The sequence below is a fragment of the Rutilus rutilus genome, assembly GCF_951802725.1.
Source record: "Rutilus rutilus genome assembly, chromosome: 14".
In the NCBI taxonomy this organism is placed as follows: Eukaryota; Metazoa; Chordata; class Actinopteri; order Cypriniformes; family Leuciscidae; genus Rutilus; species Rutilus rutilus.
This window is the reverse complement of record NC_140219.1, coordinates 36112529-36137140: the sequence shown is the minus strand read 5'-3', so window position 1 is coordinate 36137140 and position 24612 is coordinate 36112529. Positions and strand designations below refer to the sequence as shown.

The window sequence follows — 24612 nt, the reverse complement described above, 5'->3', positions numbered from 1 at the left end:
TTTGTCCAGAGACACTGGCTCGGTGGCGGCCATCTTGTCTGGAGACACTGGCTTGGCGGCGGTCACCTTGTCCGGAGACACTGGCTCGGCGGCGGTCATCTTGTCCGGAGACACTGGCTCAGCAGACGTGACTTGAACAGACACTGGATCGTTGGAGGCCATCTTGTCCTGAGACACAGGCGTGGTTTCGGCCATCTTGTCCGAAGACACAGGCATGGAGTCGGCCATCTTGTCCAAAGACACAGGCATGGAGTCGGCCATCTTGTCCGAAGACACAGGCTCAGAAAGAGGAAGAGGAACAGATTCAGGCTCAGTATCAGGATCATATTCAGGCTCAGGAACAGATTCAGTCTCGACGGGACGAGACTCTTGACGGGCGGACGTGACGTGAAGCTCAGTCTCTGGATCGGCTGACGTGACGTGAAGCTCAGTCTCTGGATCGGCGGACGTGACGTGAAGCTCAGTCTCTGGGTCGGCAGAAGTGAATTGAAGCTCAGTCTCTGGATCAGGATCAGCGCGCTCTGAGCTTGACGGGACCAGCGTCAGCGAGGGCTTTGAGCTGGGCAGGACCAGCGGCAAAGAGGGCTCTGAGCTGGCGTGAAGTGCAGGCTCGGCTGGACTGGCGTGAAGTGCAGGCTCGGCAGGAAGATACCCAGGCAGGAAGGTCTCGGTGAAACATGATTTATGCAGGATAGTCTCGGCGGGACGAGACTCCTGCACGATGGCCCCTATGGCAACACGTACTGACCTCAGCGGGGAATCGGCCACACTGGATACCAGTCCTGGACGATAATAGACCGATCCGGTGACTAGCTTGATGGCTGGCGTGACGGGAACAGTCTCTGGAAACGCCCCCTCAGCAGTAGAGGGCTCGGGGAATTCTGCTAAGACGCAACGAGGCTCTGGAAGATCTGCTGAGATGTAACGAGAGTACGGGGAGGTATAGCAGAATTCTGGTTCAACGGGTGTGGTAAGTTCATGGGAACCCTCATCCACAGGGCCCGCAGAAAAGGATGATCTGCTTAACCTCAGAGCGAATTCAATATATTGACAGAGTCCATTGAGGGGTGTTGTCAGGCATGAGATAATTTAACATGTCCTCAAGCCCATATCGGAAACTATCCTTTAAGACTGCCTCGTCCAAGTCTACCCCATGGCAGAGCTCACAAAATTGTTCAACATATTCCTCTATAGATCGGTTACCTTGACTGAGGCGGAAGAGACTGATTAGTGGGTCCATGGTGGGTCTCGGTCTTCTCTCAGCTGCTGGATCTGAAGCGGCGAAGTATTCTGTAATGATGTGGAGGACGCAGTAAGATCCAATTGCAGCTTTATTAGAATAATCAACAGGCAGGGTAAATCAGGGGCAGACAGAACAATGAGATAATCTCAGAGCAGAAACAGAAAACAGGCAAGGGTCGAGGCAGGCGGCAGGAATCACAGTCCAATGAACAATCCGGGTCAAGACAGGCAGCAGAAGAATCAGAAGTCGGTATAAACAATCCAAGGTCAGTAACAGTTCAGCAAACACAGGTAAACCGCTCAGAAATTGTACGCCGGGGCAAGGCAATACTTCTTTTTAGGTTTTATGGCAGTTGGCATCCAAATTGTTGCATTAATTCAATTCAATTCAATTCAATTCAAATTTATTTGTATAGCGCTTTTCACAATACATATTGTTTCAAAGCAGCTTTACAGAAAGTGCATTTCAGAAATGTACATAGAGAAATACAGTTAGTTAATCATGTATTGATTTAGGGCATAAACATCGCCCGCGTCGAGTCGTCTCTTCATAGGCGCCGAGTCGTCTCTGCACGGGTGTTGGAGAATCTGTAGTTTCCATGAGAGGCTGGATACAAACTGGAGCTGACGATCTGTATTTACCTCGGGACTAGCGTCCCGAGATAACAACAGAAAAGCATATGGGAAATAATTAGCGTAGCTGCTGTTCGCAATATTAATGCATTCAATCTGATTCAACTGTAGTATAAAATGTAAGTATTATGTGAATGCCTGGCTGAAGAGATGCGTCTTTAATCTAGTTTTAAACTGGGACAGCGAGTCTGAGCCTCGAACAATATCAGGAAGGCCATTCCACAGTTTAGGAGCTAAATGTGAAAAAGCTCTCCCTCCTTTAGTGGACTTAGATATCCTAGGAATGACCAGAAGCCTCGAATTTAGTGATCTTAAAGAGCGCGATGGATTGTAGGGCGATAGAAGTTCCGTTAAATACACGGGAGCTAAACCATTTAGGGCTTTATAGGTCAGTAGCAATACTTTGTAATTGATACGGAACTTTATAGGTAACCAATGTAGAGACGACAGAATTGGTGTTATATGATCGTATTTTCTTGATCTAGTAAGAACTCTAGCGGCGGCATTTTGGACTAACTGTAGCTTGTTTATTGAGGATGCAGGACAACCAGCTAATAAAGCATTACAGTAATCTAGTCTCGAGGTCATGAATGCATGAACTAACTTTTCTGCATCAGAAACAGATAGCATGTTACGTAGCTTAGCAATGTTTCTAAGGTGGAAAAATGCTGTTCTTGTAACATATGAAATATGATTTTCAAAAGACAAGTTGCGGTCTAATATAACACCCAGGTCTTTTACTGTAGAGGATAAAGTAACAGGACACCCTTCTAAATTAAAGTTGTATTGTAAGAGGTTTTGTGGGCAGTTTTTTGGACTAATAAGTAATACCTCCGTTTTATCTGAATTTAATAGCAGAAAATTACATGTCATCCAGTATTTTATATCTTTAACACACTCTGTTAATTTAGATAATTTAGCGTTTTCATCTGGTCGTGATGAAATATATATTTGAGTGTCATCAGCATAACAGTGGAAATTAATTCCATGTTTTCTTATAATATTACCAAGTGGCAGCATATATATTGAGAATAGCAGAGGGCCTAACACAGATCCTTGCGGTACACCGTAGTTTACTGACGTTATCTTCGATTTTTCCCCATTTACGCAGACAAAATGGTAACGGTCTGATAAGTACGATCTAAACCAGTTTAATGCCTGTCCCTGAACACCAGTGTAGTTTTGTAGTCGGTCTAAGAGTATTGTGTGATCTATAGTATCGAACGCAGCACTAAGATCAAGTAAAACTAGTATTGAGATACAGCCTTGGTCAGAAGCTAAAAGTAAATCATTTGTGATTTTAACGAGTGCAGTTTCTGTGCTATGGTGCGGTCTGAATCCTGACTGAAACTTTTCATAGATATCATTTTCTTGCAAGAAAGAGCACAGTTGAGCGGACACAACTTTTTCTAGTATTTTAGACATAAATGGAAGATTTGAAATGGGTCTGTAATTTGCTAGGTTATTATGATCTAATTGTGGTTTCTTAATAAGAGGTTTTATAACTGCCAACTTGAATATTCTTGGAACATGACCTAAGGATAAAGACGAGTTAATAATATTGAGAAGAGGCTCTTCCACTACAGGTAACACTTGTTTCAGTAGTTTAGTTGGTATTGGATCTAATAAACACGTTGTTGGTTTAGATGCAATGATAAGTTTATTTAACTCTTCCTGTCCTATAGTTGCAAAGCGCTGTAATTGTTCTTGCGGGGTGATAATTGAGGCTGAATCATAAGACACCATTAAAGATTGTACATTTACAATTGTGTTTCTGATGCTTTCTATTTTCTCAGTGAAGAAATTCATAAAATCATTACTACTACACTGTGACAGAATATTTTGCTCCGGTAACGTCTGTTTATTTGTTAGTCTAGCGACGGTGTTAAATAAAAACCTTGGATTGTTTTGGTTGTTTTCTATTAGTTTGCGGAGGTGCTCAGCCCTGGCTGCTTTTAGGGCCTTTTTATAACGTGACATACTGTCTTTCCATGCGATTCTAAAGACCTCTAGATTAGTTTGTTTCCATTTACGCTCTAAATTACGAGTTTCTCTCTTTAGAACATGCGTAACACTGTTGTACCATGGTGCTTTAGTTTTCTCTCTAACCTTTTTTAATCTAATTGGTGCAACGATGTCTAATGTACTAGAGAAAATGGTGCTCATAGTGCTAGTCATTTCCTCTAGTTCATCTGTTTGTTTGGGTTCACTGAGCAGCTGAGACAGATCAGGTAAGCTATTTGAGAAATGATCTGTAGTTGTTGGAAGGATTGTTCTGCCTGGTCGATAACGCGGCGCAACATGACAAATTTCAGCGGTACGTAGTATGCAAGTGACCATGTAATGGTCAGTGACTTCATCACTTTGCGGTATAATATCTATATCGGTTGGATCGGCTCCATGTGATATAATTAAATCTAGCGTATGATTAAGACGATGAGTGGGACCAGTTACGTTTTGCTTGACCCCAAAGGAGTTTAATAAATCTGTAAACGCAGCCCCTAAAGCATCATTTGAATTATCTACGTGTATGTTAAAATCTCCAACAATTAATGCTTTATCGACATTGACCAAAAGATCTGAGAGAAAGTCTGCAAACTCTTTTAGGAAATCAGCGTAAGGCCCAGGCGGTCTATATACGGTAGCCAAGGCTAGAGATAATATGGATTTCTTTCTTACATCTAAGAGAGTAACATTTAGCACAAGTACTTCAAACGAATTAAACCTGTGACCTGTTTTCTGAGTAACAGTAAGAATATCTTTATAGATTATAGCAACACCACCGCCACGACCAATCAGACGGGGCTCATGCTTGTAACAGTATCCAGGAGGAGTAGACTCATTAAGACCGAAATAATCATTTGGTTTAAGCCAGGTTTCAGTAAGGCAAAGTACATCGAAACTATTATCTGTGACCATTTCATTTACAATAACCGCCTTAGGTGTAAGCGATCTGATGTTTAAAAGACCTAGCTTTATAAATTGTTTTTGTTCACTAATATTGAGATTTTCTGGTTTAATCACAATTAGATTTTTCTTAGATCCTGCAGTAGATTTATTATTTGATCTCACTAAACGAGGAATAGACACAGTTTCAATATAATGTTCTACATTGGTACTTATATCAATTAAGTTTGGACAGCAAAGAGTGTGATTTGGACTTTGACTTACTAGTCATATGGTGTGTAGCGTCTTGGAGATGTTGTCCGACAGAATAGCCGCTCCGATTCTGCTGGGGTGAAGGCCATCAGCACGGAAGAGCCTAGGTCGCTCCCAGAAAAGATTCCAATTATTTACAAAGAGCAGTCTCTGTTCATTACACCATGACATTAACCATTCATTTAGAGCAAATAATCTACTGAACCTTTCGTGTCCTAGTCGGTAGGTGGGAAGCGGTCCAGACACGATGATCGTTGTTTCAGGCGATGTGCTGCGTACCGTCTCGATCAGGCTCCTGTAGTCCTTCTTCAGAACCTCCGACTGCCGTAGCCTGATGTCGTTCGTTCCCGCGTGCAGCACGACAGCTCCGACGGGCTCGTCACCGTTCAGAATCCCGGGAACCTGTGCAGCGACATCGAGAACACGAGCACCAGGAAAGCAGTGAGTGCGAACCTTACCTTTACCTATGGTAGCACGGACATGCCGGACGATGGAACTGCCGATGATCACAGCGTCGCATTCCGTCTCGCGTAGAGGGGAGAAGCGGTTCTGGGTGGAGATCTCGAAGGCCGGGAGGGGCGGAGAGGTCCTAGCTCTGGTCCTGGCCCGCGTCTTCCGCTGTGGAATCATCCAGGGTCCATGTTGTTGTGTCGGTGCCGGAGTGAATGAAACCAGGGATGATCGCATCCTGGGCAGAGAAACACATGGAGTAGACGAGGTCGGAGTCAAAAGGTTACTAACCACTGACTTTTGAGCATCGGCGCGTGATGTTTCAAGCGCGAAACGTCGATCTCGTAGCTCGGCCTGTCTCTCTAGTAGGTCGCGGATCTGCTTCTCCACGGATTCCAGCTCTAACTGCACAGAATGCAGCTCGAAGGTGTCCTTTACCGCCACCTACTGAATTAAATAGTTTTCCCAGTGCAGTATATTTACAGTGACCACCCTAAAGTTCACTGCCCGTTCTATATGTCATACTCAATTGTCTGAGATGGTATAAATTCTTTCCTCAGCGTATTATCTAGTTCTTCTCCTGATATGTCCACAATCTCCAAAAATCTTCTCGCCGCATCCAACACCATCTTGATCCTCTCTGATTTCCCTTTAATTTCCACAGCACAATTGACCACCATAGCAATAAATCCTAGAAATCGCTTCTTGTCCATGCCAATAACGTTATTCTGATCATCTCCCTTCTTTCCCGTCTCCTGTTCTGTTTGCACTACTGCTCGTTCCATTCTCTTAGTAGCTTCTGCATATGTTAGCCCTTCTTCTGCTCTGATTTTACTCACTTTTACCTGTTTGATTTTTTCAGGACATTGCGTTGACCCCGCATGGTGATTTCCCAAACAGTGAATGCATTTTACTTGTTCCTCTTCACACTCCCCTCTTACACAAGTATTTTTCCCACATCTCCCACATCTCCTGACTTCTCTACACACTGCAGCCTCATGTCCATACTCCTGACAGCAAAGACACCTTAACGGAGCTCTTTCATAAGACCTCACCCTGTAGCATATATAGTCTAAATATATCCTCTCGCAAGGCAATACTTCGCAGTGAACTGAAAAGTGACAGAGGTTTATACGGGTGTATGTGAATGAGCTGCAGGTGGATGAGATGAGTGGTGATGAGCTGCAGGTGTATGTGCAATCAGTCCCAGGTAAGCGGCATGATGGGAAGTTGAGTTTGTGATGTGATCAGTCTGGTGTGGAGTGCCCTCTGGTGACTCTCAGAGGTACTCCATCTGGTGATCGTTACAAACGTATTAGACCTATTTTCAGGCTCTGCGTCATATCATTACGCCTGCTGGACTTTATTTGACTCAAGACCGGGTGTTGTTTCGTGAATGTGCTTTAGATAATATTATTTTGTAAATATAGAGGTCATTTATGTTGTTGTTGTTTTTTGGCAAATCAAAGCACTTGCATCGCTTCATAAAATTGAGGTTAAACCACTGGAGTCACTTGGATTAGTTTAATGGTGTCTTTACTACCTTTCTGGGGCTTGAATGTATTAGTTGCGTAGGCTACCAATGGAGGAACAGAAAGCTCTTGGAGTTCATCAAAAATATCTTCATTTGTGTGCCGAAGATAAACGATGGTCTTACAGGTTCGGAATGACATGAGGGTGAGTAATTAATGACAGAATTAAAACATTTTTTGCTGAACTACCTTTAAGCAATCCTGGAAACACCTTAAATCAGCCACAGCATGCATTTGGTCCATTTTCTGGAATAACTGAAATGCAGATAAGAAAACTATTTTCACGCAAAAAAAACTTTCTGCATTTTTACATTTTCCGCAAAGTTTTAAATGATTCACTTAAAGCTTCATATAAAATACCCAGAAAAGTAAAATGTTAAACTAATCCATTTGAATTGAGAAGTTTAGTAAAAAAATGTCTGAAGAGACTACCGCTTAGTATAATAAACAGATTAAATTTAGGATTTTATTCACATTTAAACATTGAACAAACAGAAGCTCAACCGCACTTGCTTTGACAAGCGAGAACAAGCCTCAGTGGTTCTAGCGGAAGCTCAAACGTGCTGCGAGACACACGAGACTGAACATCATCGGTTCTCGCACGTCAAGCAAACATGCCTGAGCTTCCGTTTACCGCAACTGATGTGTGAATTGATGAATATTTATATGTGAATCAAAGCCTAAATTAAATGTTCATCATATAAAATGATCGTATCTCTACAGAAAAACTTGGACTAAACTGCTCAATTCAAATTATTTTACGATCTCTTTATTATGGTAGCATACAGGTGACAAAATGGCCATGTAATATATAAAATGGCAATGTATTTCTTATTTAAATTTACATTTTCCATACCATATGTGCAATGTTTGGGGCAAAGAGACAATTCAAATTCAATAATATAATTAAATGAGCCATCTCCTACACTTGTTTTAACATATAATATAAACATATTACAAAAATGATTAGAGATGTTTAAAGGTATAATTCACCCAAAATTAAAAAACTCTGTCATTAATTATTCACTCTCATGTTGTTCCAAACCTGTAAGACTTTCGTTCATCTTCGGAACACAAATGAAGATCTTTTTAATGAAATCTGAGAGCTTTCTGTCCCCCCATTGACAGTCCATGCAACTAAAACTTTGATGCTTCAAAAAGTTCATAAAGAGATCGTAAGACCAATCCACTTGAATCGAGCAGTTTACCGTAGTTACAATTTTCTGAAGAGACATGATCGCTTTATATGATGAACAGATTTCAGAAGCTCAACCGAACATGCTTGACACGTGAGAACAAACCTCTTTCTCAAACGTGCTGCGCAACACACCAGAATGAACCTATTTTTAACATGTTCAACCGAAAATTGTAGCAAAATGATAATTTAAATGCTATTTTTCTTAATTGCATTTACACTCACAGTTAAGACACTAGTGATTGCATTTTTATTAAATACCCGCGACAAACGTCGCAAAATTCAATGTGGATTTAAAAAAAGGATTCCGTGCCGATCATTGCATCAAGTGCCTTAACTTTGAGTGTAAAAGCAACTAGGAAAAATAACCTAAATGATAATTTTGCTATAATATTTGCTTTAACATTTTAAACATCTAATTTCTGTAATACATTGAATTTTTTTATTTTTGAACTTATAACATTTTCAAATGTATGTTTTAATTGTATGTTAAAGCTAGTGTAGTAATGCAAATTATTATATTATTGATTTTGAATTTTTTTTTTTGCTCCATATGTTGCACATGTCGTATAGAAAATGTAAATATAAATACAGAAATACATTACCATTTTACACATTGCATTGCCATTTTGCATGTTACACTTCATATTGACATTAGGTACCTGTATGCTACCATACTTTGTGAATGTCAGAGTTTTAGGTGAATATACTTTAAGTTAAGTGACAGAAATCTATCAGAGTTCATTTGATGTGCAGAATGTGCTTTATCAAGATTGACATCACTCTGTCATTATGGCAAACATTTTGTCTTAGGAATTCTTAGAAATATAAATTCAACCTCATCAGAAAAAAGAATATCATAAGATTAAGAAACTCAAACACCACATTGTACTGATACTTGCCCTCAGCTGAGGACGCAGGAAGACTTTCAGATGTGTGATCAGTGAGACCAGCACTGGCAGATTACCCCATCATGATCTATCAAAGACACATTAGCTGAGTTTCAACAAAGGTCTATGATAAAATGAATGTATATGACATGTATACGACTTAGGACAGAATCAGGTAATCGCATTAATTTAAACACAGAACGAGTGATTTGATCTGCGCACTGTTCATTGGCGTTCAATCACGTTGTTCCAAAACCGCATACAATATTGTGGACTAATGTAAAGTACACTAGGAGTAGCTGTAACGTTTTATACATTTTTATTTGGTTAAACATAAACATAAAACCCACCATTGAATTTCCTCTTCTCTTCGTCTTATAATTCGAGTCCTGCCACTAAAGTACTTCTGACGATATAGAGGGCGAAGCCATGGTTGTGGTGCTCGTGCTCTGATGTTCCCGCTCTCCGGTCTATTTGAAAATGCAGTAACGGCTGCAGCGACCTTGGGCAATCAGTTTCATGTTGCTGTGCAAAGTTAACATTTAACAGTTATAGTGGATAATGGAGAACAAACGCCATATATTGTACACGTGATGACTTAATACTAGTCAATAATTGCATTAAAAAAAGTCAAATGGCTAAAAATTTAATTTAACTCGCTAAATAATTAACGTTAAATTTCGTCTTTTGAAGTTTGATCAAATAAACTCTCGACTGCGCTGCAGTTGTCTAACGTTAGCCTGCTTCCCGCTGTCAGTTCGGAAAATTCCGTGGCTGAAGCGATTTCGACCAATCAGTGTCTTGTTGCTATGCCAAAAACTATACTTTTTTTAGATATATATTCTATTGTACATCACAATGGCCAACTACTGCTGTTTTTATGTGCTACATACAATTTGATTTGATCATGACAGACCTGGAGAAACTCTCTGAAAGAGCAATAAATAAAACATGTAGGCCTATAAGCATTTTGAGATTGTTTGTAATTGATAGTTTTGTATTTTATTTGTTCTTTTGTGTTTTATTCAAAGTTTTACAGCATTATTTTGTAACATTTCAATGCAGGTCCATTTTGAATACATTTTACCTGAAGAAATCCTGCCGTTCCTGTTTGACCTGTTGGTACACCCAAAGGTGATCATAAACTCCCTCTTACAACACTAACCAGGAAGAGACTGACTTGTTATTTCTCCTTTCTGTCACACCGACTTCGTCTCAACAAAAATAAAGAATAAGCAATCAATGGAGAACAAAGAGAAAAACTTTACAGAAGGACTTTTGTGATGTTCATTTCTGAACAGACAGCAGATCTTTGATTCTCATCGTGATTCATTTTTGAAACCCGTCGTTCAGGAAGTAAAAGTAGAGTTTAGTTTGCGAGACTCAAACGGTGAAAATGGCTTCAGCAGCTGAAGATGATTATATTTGTCCCGTGTGTCATGAAATCTTCAATGTTCCTGTTTTTCTGTCCTGTAGTCACAGTATTTGTAAAGAGTGTCTACAACAGTTCTGGAAAACTAAGGAAACTCAGGAGTGTCCTGTCTGCAGGAGGAGATCCTCAAGAGATGATCCTCCAGTTAATCTCACGTTAAAAAACTTGTGTGAGTCGTTCCTGAAGGAGAGAAATGAGAAACGTTCATCAGGATCTGAGGAGATCTGCAGTTTACACAGTGAGAAACTCAAACTCTTCTGTCTGGAGGACAAACAGCCTGTGTGTTTAGTGTGTATTAATTCACAAAAACATGACAATCATAAATTCAGACCCATCAGTGAAGTGCTTTCATCTTACAAGGTAAGACTAATGTTTCTTGTTTCACATGTAAAGAATAATAATTAGTCATAAACATAGATATCATCACATTCATGCATTACTATTTCAGTGTCATTTTACTCAACTTTATATGACATTTACTGTGCAGTAAAAGTATTTGCCCATCCTGATTTCTTATGTTTTTGTGTCTCATACTAAATAGTGGGGCCTTTATTATAGATATCATTATTTTGCACACAAATTTATTTATTTAAAAAAAAAAAAAAAAAAAAAACACACAATTGAGTGGACAACTTTAGTTCAGTCTCACTGGAGGGTTTTCAAGCATGAACTCCCTGTTTAAGGTCCTGCCACATCATCTCAATTGTGGTTTTTTGAGCCGTTCAGAGGTTGATTTACTTCAGTTTCACATTTACTGATTTGAGCTTCAGTTTGCAGACTAAAGATAGGATATTGTGCTTTAGCATTTTCTGATAGAAAATAAGAAAATTCAGTTCCTACGATGTTGTTCTTGGCCCTTTAGTGACTTTGAGCCACTTCTGGGAAGGTTTGCTACTGTGCCGAGTTTTCTCCATTTGGATATAATGGCTCTCGCTGTGGTTCTTTGAGTCCAAGAGCCTTTGAAATAGCTTTGTAACCCATCACAGACGGATGTATTTCAATCACCGTCTTCATCATTATTCCTGGAGTGTCTTTCACCGTTGTCAATAGTGTGTTACTGTTTAAGACCTTTTAACCAACTTCATGCTGTTGAAAAAGTCCTATTTAAGTGTTTATTTGATTGAACAGGGCTGCAGTGATCAGGACTGGCTGTGTTTAGTCCAGCTGAACAACATTATAAATACAGTTTCAGAGATTTGAGGAATTAGTAACTATGGGGCCAAATACATTATCACGCAGGCCCAGTTAGTGTTGGATAACTGTTTTGCTTCAGTAAATAACATTGTCATGGGTGGGGGTGAATACTTTTGCACAGAATTGTATGATCATATCACTGTATTTTCTTCTCTTCACTGTAATCTGGTGTTTAATGTATTTTTGTTCAATTCTAGGAGGAGCTCAATACAGCACTGAAGTCCTTACAACAGAAACTTCAACACAATAAAAAGAAGAAAGGAGAGTTTGAGAAAACAGCTCAACACATCAATGTGAGGAAACAGAAGCAAGAGTCATTTTCATTACAGCTGGAGGATCACTTTATACCGTTATAAATTGATATATTTAATATAATGTATTCCAGTTGATTATTTCTGTAAATGACGAGCAGCTTCTGCTTCTGGATCCGTTATATGTCGGGTATCCGAGATTTGTGTTGATTGAGATGATTGAAGTGAATGTGATTTGATTTCAGTCTCAAGCTGAGCACACAGAGCGTCAGATTAAAGAAGAGTTTGAGAAGCTTCATCAGTTTCTCAGAGATGAAGAAGAAGCTACAATCACTGCACTGAGAGAGGAAGAGGAGCAGAAGAAGCAGAGGATGAAGGAGAAGCTGGAGGAGATGAACACACACATCTCAGCTCTTTCACACACTATCAGAGACATGGAGGAGATGATGAAAGACAATGACGTCTTGTTTCTAAAGGTGACAAATCAATCTGGCTTCATTCTTTGTGCAGAAAACAACTTGTATAGAGAGACTCACTGACACTGAGAGTGTTTGATAAGATATTAAAATGTTTTCAAACTCTATATTTTCCAGAACTTTAAGGCCTCAATGGAAAGGTGAGTGAGCTGCTCGTATCTCTTCTCTCAGTGGATCTGAACTCAAATTCACTGCAGTTCTGACTCCTGAATGTTCCTCAGAGTCCAGATCTCACAGCCGGATCCACGGATGAGTTCTGGAGCTTTGATTCATGTGTCGCGTTATCTGGGTAACCTGCCGTTCAGAGTCTGGAAGAAGATGCTGGAAACTGTCCAACACAGTGAGTCTCAGCAGATTTGACACCAGTGCAGAAGATAGTTCACATATAAACACACACAACATCAACATTTGATAGAAATAGATGTAATTATCACTTAAGTTAATCTGAACTGTATTTCATAAAATCATCAGATCATACAGCGAACTCATAATGAAAAGTTTATTCCTCATGGTTTATGTTTATGTATTAGGATACAATAGTGTTTATTGAATACTGATATTAAACCTGAAGCCTCAATCCATTCTGACAGTAACTGAGAGACCATTGTTATGATAGCATGATTTATGATCTCTTTCAACAAAGGAAAAATGTTTTACATTTACATTTCTAATACATCATATTTCATCCTGTCATCTGATGTTATTCTCTTTGCAGCTCCGTTGACTCTGGATCCAAACACAGCAGCTCCTTGGCTCACACTCTCTGCTGATCTGACCAGTGTGTCGGTCAGTGATGGAGATAAAACACTTCCTGATAATCCAGAGAGGTTTGACAGGTTTGCATGTGTCCTGGGATCTGAGGGCTTTAACTCAGGAACACACTGCTGGGATGTGGAGGTTGGAGACAATACAAGCTGGGGTCTTGGAATAACAACAGCATCATCACACCAAAGGAAGGGAGAGGATTTCTTGAAGTCTAATGTCTGGTGTGTAGGGTACACAGAGAGCAAATACATCTCAAAATCCCCAGAGCAACCCGACACTGTCTTCACTGTTAAACAGAAGCTTCAGCGTGTGAGAGTTCAGCTGGACTATGACAGAGGAACAGTGTCATTCTCTGATCCTGTAACTAAAGACTGTCTGCGCACATTCTGGACATCCTTCACAGAGACTGTCTTTCCATTCTTATATAATCGCTGCACAACTTCTCCTCTGAGGATCTTACCAGTTAAACTGTTTATTACAGCAGAAAATCACAGTTAAATCTGCTTCTGCTTCTAGATTAATACAGTTTTGCAGATTATGCTTCAATAATAACACTGTAATCAAAGGGTCTCATTGATCAATCACACTTCAATGTAAAGTTTAGAACCAAATTAACCCGTGTGTTTCCTTAAGGACATGTTTGTCTCTTTCAGTAAAAATAAAAAAAGTCCTGTGTTAATGCAAACTGCATCAATTTTGGCACAAGTGTGTATTTTATTAAAATTTTCTTCTTTCATTTCCACATTCTACACAAAATATTTACACTCAGGACCTCAAGGACAAAACTTTCCACATTGAAACCCATTAAAACTGGCAATTTCTTTTTATCCCAGAGCCATTTAACTATAAAATGATGCAGTCTTTGTTAATAGAGGTTTGTTCTGTTGGCCTTTTCTTTTATTTATATATATATATATATTTTTTTTTTTACAAGATGGTGCTGTTTTCTCAGGTTTGGCCTATTGTCACGATTTGGTCTTGTCTTGGTCACGTTTCATGTCTTTGTTATGTTTCATGTCTGTCATGTGATCCCCTGTTCAAAGTCATGTGATCCTGCCGTGTGTTCCCCACTCTCAGAAAAAAAAAGGTACAATTTTGTACCAAAGAAGGTAGAAACCCTTGTCACTGGGGCGGTACCTTTTACTGGTACAAAACTGTACCTTAATATAGAGGAACAAATTTGTTCCATTCCAGTTTGTACCTTAAAGGACATGATTTGTACCATGCGTAACCAAAATGTACCTTTTGTTTTTTAAAACTTTGTTGGTACAATATTATACCTTTATCAAAAGTACAAATTTGATCCTTTAAGGTACCACCCCAGTGACAAGCCCCTTTGTACCTTAACTGTGTCAAATTTGTTCCTACGAGAACTATTAAAGGCTATTTTCCTATTGAATAACACGCACATTCAACAACTGAATCCAAAAGGCATCAATTTAATCATTTCTGTAAATACATATCAAATACATATGAACGTTTGAATACTTTCATTCCAGCTTACAGTAAAGCATTTCTTTGTGTAAATACATCAAAGACTTCACAGTACAATAAAGACTTAGCAAAATTTACAGAATATCACTTCTTTAAAAAGATTTGAAAGAATTTAAAATGCAATTACACTAAAATGTTACAGTACATAAAATATGTTTTCTCATCTACAACAAAGCTAGACGTTTTTTTCCCCCCACTTTTCACACAATACCCTTGCATTTATTTAAAGGGATACTCCACTTTTTTTGGAAATAGGCTCATTTTACAGCTCCCCCAGAGTTAAACAGTTGAGTCTTACCGTTTTCGAATCCATTCAGCCGATCTCCGGGTCTGGCGGTACCACTTTTAGCATAGCTTAGCATAGATCATTGAATCGGACAAGACCATTAGCATCTGTTGTAAAGTTTTTCTTTCTTCAAAGCAGACCAGGAGACGTTGGGATCACGTTCAAACAGAAGAGTTTCTTTATTTGAGCGCGGCTGCGGTTTCGTCCAACATAATCTAACTCTAATACAGTATGCATTGTAGTTATATACATTCCAAGGGGGAGGGATTACATAGAGGTGGAGACTCTGAACAAAGCATGCAAATGAAGTAGGAACACACCCTACTCTGAGTCCAATTGAATCAGCATAACTATTCACATGCTGATACTGGCCAGGAACTCCAATTCCAAGAGCCATCCCAGAGCCATTAAAGAAAAAAGGTGAAAGTAAATCAACCTAACGATTCAACATCTGGGCTCCGAAAGGTGAGAATCAAGTGATCTGACTTATTTAAAACACAATAGAGAAAACAGGTCTGGCAGGAAAGGAGACTCTTGCTGGAGACTCAATAATCATCTGAAATCAGTCTACTAAACTTTATCAGTTTATATACTATTGCAGTGGAAAAACTAAATTAAACATTTAATAAAAATGTAATCCAACACTTCCCCCTTTGAGAGTTCTAATAACTCTCACAAAAATACAAATTTATACACTTAAAAGTTAATTCTTGTAACTTGTGTAAGTTACAGGCACGTATAACTTATTCTGTGTTGTGTCCTTAATTTACATGAGTGTCATAGTTCTTCTCAAAACCATAACTGTTGACACCTGCGACGCAGGGTGTAAAATGTCATATAAACTACATGATTACACAGAAAACCATGTAGCATAAGAGTGGAAGTCTTGAAAGTCCATGGCGCCTGAATAGCTGTGAAGTCTGTTTCCTGTAGCGTCCATTTCGCACGTAGAGTCGCTCTGATGACTCGTCCCTCATGAGGCTTGTTCATGGAAATCTGAGGTGATGCTTTACACCAGGTTTCTGCTTGCGAAGACATCAACACATACGAGTAACACAAGAAAACAAAGAAACAGCAGAACAGCAATATTCATGCATAGACTTCATCCTTCCATAAGTCATTTGATCGTATAGTGGTTTTAAGTCTAACTTTTATCAAAGTACATTTAAAAGTTCATTCTTGTAACTTGAAAAAGTTACAGGCACAAACATGATCTGTGTTGTTCATCTGTAATTGCATGCTGACACAGAAACATAACATGCAACTAGGGTCTGTGAATTTTCTGCGTTGTGTATTTTTCATTTTCTTTGGTGATAGTTCGTTCAGCAGTGGGTCTGGTTGTCTTCTTGAGGTTGGGGCTTCATACGCAGATGAGACGGTCGTTGCATATGGATCTTGAAAAAGCCATCAAGTTTTATCTGCACACTGTAAGACAGAAAACAGAAAAACAGAGAGCAGTATTTCTTCAAACACTACGGTTGTAGCAGTTTAAACACTATGGTTCTATCGTTTTCAGAGTCTACTGTTATCGTTTCATTCTTTCCCTATTTCTTAATTGATTTGACACCTATGGACCAGTGAGGTAAGGATGGACTAAATCGGGAAAGGCCTATGAGGTAGTGTCTTCACCCTGGGTTCACTCCCGAACGCATGTTGCGTTCAGATCCTCCCAGGGCACCCCACTTGTCCGTGTCCTATCCTGTCCCTGTGTTGTGTGCACACTGTAGAGTGTGTGAGAAAATTGGCACATTTCCATTCTCCAGTGAAACATCAGTCCTAGTAGACATCATTAACAGAGGATGGGTGTCTGACTGCAATATTCTGTGTTCTGCAGTATAACATTTAAGGCTGTGAGTATACTGAATGTCCCCCAAACAAAGGCTGAGACAGTCACTTTCCCTTTGTTCTATTAAACAAAAAATAAGTCTTTCATCTTTGTTGTGAGTTACTGGGGAAATTAAGCACTCACAGCCCAAATGGTTAACACCTTATCAAGTTACCCCACGAGTTTAACGAGGAGGGGAGGGGCTGCTTCAGAATATCAAGCAGGCTAAGCAGAAGCTGAGTAACCTTATTTACATCTTTAAAGTTCTTTTTGCTTTTCCTACACTCATTTCCAAAATGTCCGTGCTTGCCACAGTAAGAACAACTGGCTTCTCTAGGACTTTTGCGTTTCTTTGGCTTCTCTGTGTTGACCTTAACAGAAACTGCTGCAATTCTTACTCTCTCTTTGACATCAGAATCTCTTTCCCAAATAGCTAAACTTTCTAGGTTACTTCTGAGAGTTCTTTTAGCCCACGTAATATCTAGGAATGGCAAGGCTGTTCTGTACTCAGCTACAAGACCATCTGCCCAAATTCGGATTAGAGCTCCTTTGTCAGCTAACACACTTTCGGAATCATCCACTATTCCACTGTACGTTACAGCTACCTGACAGAACCTCTCAGTATATTCACTCACAGTTTCTTCTTTCTCTTGTACACAATTGGTAATTTTCGACCAGTCCACTTTCGGTCCAACAATGTCCTTTAACACTTTCAGAACTTCCTCTCTCAATTCATCTTTACTGGCTTGTTGCAGTTCAGAATTGTTTACAGCACTTTCAAAATCATTGAATTCTGACTCAGTCAAGATCTGTGATAGTAGCTGAGTGACTTCAGCTAGAGTCATATCGTAGAACCGCATCTTTTTGGACAACTCTCTCCTAAACTCAGAAAAATTTCTTTGCACTGATGGCAAACTTTCAGCAATTCTCTCGATATCTTTAGGAGCTAAAAATGTTTTGACTGCTTGTGGCTGCAATATGGGGTTTGCAAATGAAACTGTATTAACACCTTTTCCCTGAGGCTTTTGTCTAGCTACGCACACTTCAACTGCATTTACATCTGCATTGACATTGTCCTCTATTCTATCAAAAGACTGTAAATCAGGATAGCTTTCATCTGACTGTTGGTCTTCTAAATCACATTTGGTTGAGGCTTTGTTATGGCCCACCTTTGTCTTGAGACAGGACATGTGAGTCTGCAATTGTTTGTTCTGATCGTTTAACTTAGCAATACACAGAGCTTGTTCTTGTGCAATGGATAAGCTAAATTCTCTGTGACAACAGATAATGTCGTTCACATGTTTCTTCCGGATACATGCACCCAACACTTTCTTGCAATCTTCAATTGACCATACTTTGTCTGCATCAATGTCAAATTTCTTTGTTAAATTCAATCTGACTTTCTCAGTCACGATTGTGTCCATGTGCTCTGATAACAAAGACTTAAACTCATTGTCTGTCCATGTTGTGGGTATCAGCCTAGCATTCCTTCTAACCATTTTGTGACTTCCTTTGTTACTTAACAATCACAAAACACTAAAACTTCTCTACTGTCTTACAAACAGAGGGTACAATCTTATTAGCACATGACGCTATTGTTAACTTTCCAAATTACCACACTTAACTTCCCTCCTGACAAGAACAGAGGATCAACAGAAATAACTAGCACGTAAAGCTAATTCTTCTCTGCCTAAAGCAAAGGATACCAACTATTAGCACTTGATGCTAACTTCTCTAGCAAGAGCATACACACAATATTAACATGTAACTGTTAATCTTCCCTGCCAACAACAGAGGGTAAATTTCATCTCTAAAAGCAAACTTTAGAGGCTTACCTTTAGTTAACCAAACTCTACAGCTGTTTGTTAACTACTTCTCTAAACGGCGCAGAGGAAAACAATTTTTGTACTGGTCTTTCGTTTGTAGAGAAAGATTCCGTCTGGAAAAAATTCAGTCTTTGAGATCTTTTTGGAGCTTGAAGTTTTCAATCTGGATTCAGAAGATTCAGTCTGGAACTTAGTCAGGCTTTGTTGAGATCTTTGAGCTTGAAGTTTCAAGATTCAGTTTCCTTTTTCTCCATCCGGGTCACGGCACCATCTGTTGTAAAGTTTTTCTTTCTTCATAGCAGACCAGGAGACGTTGGGATCACGTTCAAACAGAAGAGTTTCTTTATTTGAGCGTGGCTGCGGTTTCGTCCAACATAATCTAACTCTAATACAGTATGCATTGTAGTTATATACATTCCAAGGGGGAGGGATTACATAGAGGTGGAGACTCTGAACAAAGCATGCAAATGAAGTAGGAACACACCCTACTCTGAGTCCAATTGAATCAGCATAACTATTCACATGCTGATACTGGCCAGGAACTCCAATTCCAAGAGCCATCCCAGAGCCATTAAAGACAAAAGGTGAAAGTAAATCAACCTAACGATTCAACATCTGGGCTCCGAAAGGTGAGAATCAAGTGATCTGACTCATTTAAAACACAATAGAGAAAACAGGTCTGGCAGGAAAGGAGACTCTTGCTGGAGACTCAATAATCATCTGAAATCAGTCTACTAAACTTTATCAGCTTATATACTATTGCAGTGGAAAAACTAAATTAAACATTTAATAAAAATGTAATCCAACACATCTCTCTCAAAAAAATGACCAAAGAGTTTAGATATTTATTCTATTTAAAACTTGACTCTTCTGTAGTTACATCATGTACTAAGACCGACGGAAAATGAAAAGTTGCGATTTTCTAGGCTGATATGGCTAGGAACTATACACTGTAAAAAATAAAATCGTAAAAAAACGGTCAATAACTTTCAGCTACGGCTGCCAAACAAAAACCGTAAAATTAAAGTAAAATATCCTAATTTAAATGAAGTGCAAAAAACTTTTACAGAAATTTTCCCTCAATGTTTTACAGAAAAACACTGTTATTTTACAGCTATTTCCTGAATTATTACGATCAAACACCTTCATTGTAAACAAATCCCATAAAAAAACAGTCAAATGACTGTCAGCAACGGCTGCCATACAAAACCCGTAAAATTAATATAAAATATTCTAATTTTAAATAAGTGCAAAATACTTTTAACAGAAACACAGTTATTTCACATTTATTTTCTGAAATTTTTACTGATAAACATGCAGTTAACTACACGCATGATTTGCTGTGACTATACGTCACTGCATCAGCAACTACACAGTTACTGTCTGTTAAATAAAGCAACATGCAGCATATCATCAGCGTTTCTGTGCTCATCCTGGACTGAATCTCAGGCTCTACTCTTCAACACAATGGTGACACACAAAACACACCATACAGAAACACTTTAAACCCCAACAGAACATTAAACACTACCACATCTCTCATGATCTCAGCATCTTCACTTATTACAATCCAGACTTTATTTATTTCATATACTAACATTCTTATTGAGAATTAACAGAGGTTTAGAAGTTGAAGTTTTATTGAAAATAATAAAGTTTGGTGTCACCATGATGGAGATCAGTGTTTGCTTTAGTTGGGCTCTTGACCTTTTAGTTATTAACATTAATTTTTCTCTGGCTGCTTTAACTGTGTGTCTCTGATGCATATTAGTTATGGTAGGAATCCAAGAAAAACTCAGATCAGATGATGTTGGTCACTTTTTAGTGATAATAGACATCATGTGGTAGTTGCCTGCTACATTGGTGCCATCTGAAGTGTAATATCTGATCAAACCATCAAATATTAGTTGTTAATTTTGCATGACAAAACTGCTATATAAGATCCTGCAGTGCTGTGATTTTAGTACTCAGATTTTATGTCATTATACAGAAAATGTTTTGACAGGATCATATAAACTCACTCAGACATCAAGAAGCAGCGTATGAATCGCAACAATGGTGACAATGAAAAAAAAATCTGAATTACTATAAAGTCACAAAATGCTTTGATGGTTGTCACCATTGTTGAGATTCATATGTTGATTCTTGATGTCTCTATACTGCTAAAAAAAATGAACCAGCTCAAAACTTTATCTGTATAATATTATTATTATTTTTTTCAGATTGTTATAATACTGATACCACAATATTTCAAGGGTCATGTGAAAAATTATGACATTATGGATTTTGTCCATCCATCCATCTTCTACCGCTTATCCAGAGCCGTGTCGCGGGGGCAGCAGTCTAAGCAGGGATGCCCAGACTTCCCTCTCCCTCGACTCTTCCTCCCAGCTCTTCCGGGGGGACACCGATGCGTTCCCAGGCCAGCCGGGAGACATAGAAATTATTGTATAAAGCTAAATTCCATCTACATAATAAATAATATGCTGAGACTTGACTGTTATATCAGTGAATCAGATCATCATATGATGACTTTAACGTCACCAATGAATGACCAAGTTCATCTGATATTTTCTCCTGCATTTATTGCTATAACAAATGTGTATCAAATACACAGTTAAAGCAGCCAGAGAAAACTCAAGTTATAAACTCAAGGGTCATGAGCCCAACTAAAGCAGACACTGATCTCAATCATGGTGACATCAAATGTATTTTAAAGTTTTTTACACTTTATTTAAATTAGCATGTTTTACTTTAATTTTATGGTTTTTGTTTGGCAGCCGCAGCTGCCAGTCATTTGACCCTTTTTTTACGATTTTTTTACAATGAAGGTTTATGATCGTGATTATTCAGGAAATACCTGTAAAATAACAGTGTTTTTCAGTTTATTTAATTTAGGATGTTTTATAGTTTTTTTGGGGGGGCTGACAGTCATTTGACCATTTTATCATTTAACTGTTTTGTTACTGTTTAATTACAGATTATATTTGTAATTTTACATACATTTTTATGTAATTTAAGAAAACAGAAAAAATACTGTATTAAAAATACGATAAATTTTCTGTATAAAAAATGTGAATTACTAGAATTTGTCAATGTCACAATACCTAAAATAACAGCTGAATTTTTATTTTACAGATATTATTTGTAATTTTACAGTGTTTTGACTACAGTTTAAAATTAAAGAAAATGATCGTCAAAAAATCACAGTTATTTTCTGTAAAATTAGGATTTTTTTTTACAGTGTACTCTCATTCCTGCGTAATAATCAAGAAACTTTGCTGCAGTACCATGAGTCCAGCAGGCGTAATGATATGACGCAGCGCCTGAAAATAGTCCCCAGCTCGGTAACTTCCAACGTGACCGGGACTAAGTTTGTCTAACCTATTAGACCTATTTTCAGGCGCTGCGTTGTAGCACCTCTACATATTTATATTTAATTTATGTCAGTGTGTTATGCAAGAATGGAAATTGGATTAAGGTTATCAAGTTGTATCTTGGTTTCTAATGCTATGAAGTTCTTGACTCCATTTCCTATAATGCTGTGCTGGACTCTTATATTATTTCCTGTTTTTGTTTCTTCCTGTTTGGTTTTTCTTCATGAATGGTGATTGCATATGTATATAAGGGGGTAGGAACCAAGGTGTGGTGTGTTGTTTTCCCGGGAACTCTTCCAATTGACGGACCTCAAACTTACCAGGTGGATATCCTTGTTTGCAGCATGCCTCGCTGGCAGGATTTACTTGTGTTGTTTTGGAGTGTTTCGTGACATTGGACCTTTTGACACAATGCAGCACCAAAGACTGGGGTATATTTGTCTGGGACTAATGAAGGTTGCGGTAAGAGTTATGTGACTCATTTGTCAGTGCAAAGACGATGGGAACTATGATGAGTATTGACCAGTTGGACTTTGTTTATGAGTTGGATTAATGATATGTACTTTCTGGGTGTTTATATAATACACATCACTTTTGCAATGTGAGGTGACTGAACTGTTTGTATTTTATTGATGTGACATCTCTAATATTGAGAGTGTTACAGATTATAAAATACAAACAGTTCAGTCACCTCACATTGCAAAAGTGATGTGTTTGTGACCATCAGATTGGTGGCCCGTACGGGGAAGTTGTTTATGTGCAAGTGGTGTGTATATTATTGGGGATAATGGAGAGTGTTAATGAGGAGAAAGTAGAGGGACAAAACAATGAACAAAAGGGTAAAGAGCCAGATTTTTCTGCTGAATCTTTTGTATTAAGAAGGAACTCCACCAACGAAATATCTTCTATGTTAAGTTCATTATATGTTACATCTGATAGAGATGAGTCTGATGATGATGATGATGATGAGACAAGAAGTGTTGTAAATGTTTTGTGACAAACTGAAATGATGCAAATGAAAACTGAAGTTGGGAATGTGAAAGAACAGATACAAGTTTTAGAAACTAAACTAACTGATGCCATTAATAGCTCTCTAAATAGAGAGACCAGTTTGAGGGAAATTATCGATATCAGTCTCTCCAAATTAGAAGAAAGATATAATCAGGGTTTGGAAAGGTTGGAAAGGGAAGTGGTGAATTGTTTGCTTCGTCGAGATGAGAAATGGGAGAGGAAACTGTTGAAAGTTAAGTTCTGTAGTACCCCTACTTCTCCACGGTTACTTACTAGTAGAACCACGACTCCCCAAGTCCATGAGCCTGTGAGTAATGTGTCTCAGATTAATACACATAGCTTGTCTGGTCTGGCCGGTGCATCCTCCTTCTGTGCAAATCCTCCGATTAGACTAGAGTTTCCTGAATTTGGACTATCCATGGAAATTGCGGATGTATAGCATTTCATAGAACGATGTGAAAGCTACATGGAGATAAGACCTCTTTCATGGCCTGAGTTGCTTGGGACATTGAGTACAGTTTTAAAAAGTTCAGCCTCGAGTTGGTGGAGGGCGGTAAAGTGTACAGTCCATGATTGGAAATCATTTAAAGAAGCTTTCATGGCAGCCTTTCTCCCTGCAGACTATATGAGTGAAGTGGAGGAGAAGCTGAGAGTAATGGTGCAGCAACCTGGACAAAAGCTCAGAGACTTTGCATATGATTACAGAGCTTTGTGTATAAAATGGAAACCTGAGTTGAGTGAGGAAGAGTTGGTTAACAAGATCCTCAATAATGTCAACCCCAAAATAGCAGGTTCCTTGAGGGGCAGTGTACATTCGGTTGAGCAGTTAGTGAAGATTGGATCCCTGGTGGAAAAAGATTGTATGAGTATAAAAGATTACTGGCAAAAAGTCAATGACCAAGCTGGAAAAGACAAGATAAATAAAAGAGGCTCTAACAAACCCGTTGCTCCCAGTATGTCAGCAGGTCTATCAGTGATACAGCGCCATCACCATCGGAATCAAATTAATCCAGCATCACTTCTGGTGGTCCCTATCATGCTGAGTGGATGGCAGGTTGAGGCTGTGGTGGATACGGGAAGTGCCTTTACCCTAATGCAAGAGAGCCGATGGAAGGAGATTGCAGGTATGCATGATGAAATTCAGAATGTTAAGCAGAACTTTGTGATGGCTGATGGAAAGATGCATCAATCGAAGGGACAAGTTGAGCTGAAGTATGAATGGCACCAAGAAAGAGGGAAGGTGAAGGTGTATATAATGGAAGACTCCCACCTGGTTTTTCCCGTTGTTCTGGGATTGGACTTTTTAACTCATGTTGGTGCCACCTTTGACTTCTCACAACTCTGCTACAAACTACCCTCTAAAAGAGGTGACTCTCATTATCCTTTTATCTGTAGTCAACAACCATCTTTTATCCAAGGATCTGGAAATCAAATGATTAGCTCTCATCCACGGAGCAACCTCAGCTTGTATTACCCAAAACTGAGGGACAATCATATTCCTTTTCAAGAACCAGGAAGGATGTGCCGGGAATGGGTGACGGAGATCTGTTCCCTCCTGAGGTACAGCAGCTGAT

At 39.0% G+C, this 24612-nt stretch overlaps 1 protein-coding gene across 1 annotated transcript in view; it reads left to right on the top strand.

The window, feature by feature from the left end:
- Positions 1-10267: 10267 nt before the first annotated feature.
- Positions 10268-24612, top strand: part of LOC311303345 (uncharacterized protein) — a 28229-nt gene continuing 13884 nt past the window's right edge. Inside the window, exons 1-9 of the mRNA XM_084429770.1 lie at positions 10268-10893; positions 11925-12020; positions 12224-12454; positions 12572-12594; positions 12676-12794; positions 13170-13715; positions 16317-16426; positions 22755-22866; positions 23659-24405. Of these exons, the coding sequence (XP_084285896.1) occupies positions 10498-10893; positions 11925-12020; positions 12224-12454; positions 12572-12594; positions 12676-12794; positions 13170-13715; positions 16317-16426; positions 22755-22866; positions 23659-24405 (2380 nt within the window). The 5' untranslated portion in view covers positions 10268-10497. The remainder of the gene's footprint in view (positions 10894-11924; positions 12021-12223; positions 12455-12571; positions 12595-12675; positions 12795-13169; positions 13716-16316; positions 16427-22754; positions 22867-23658; positions 24406-24612) is intronic.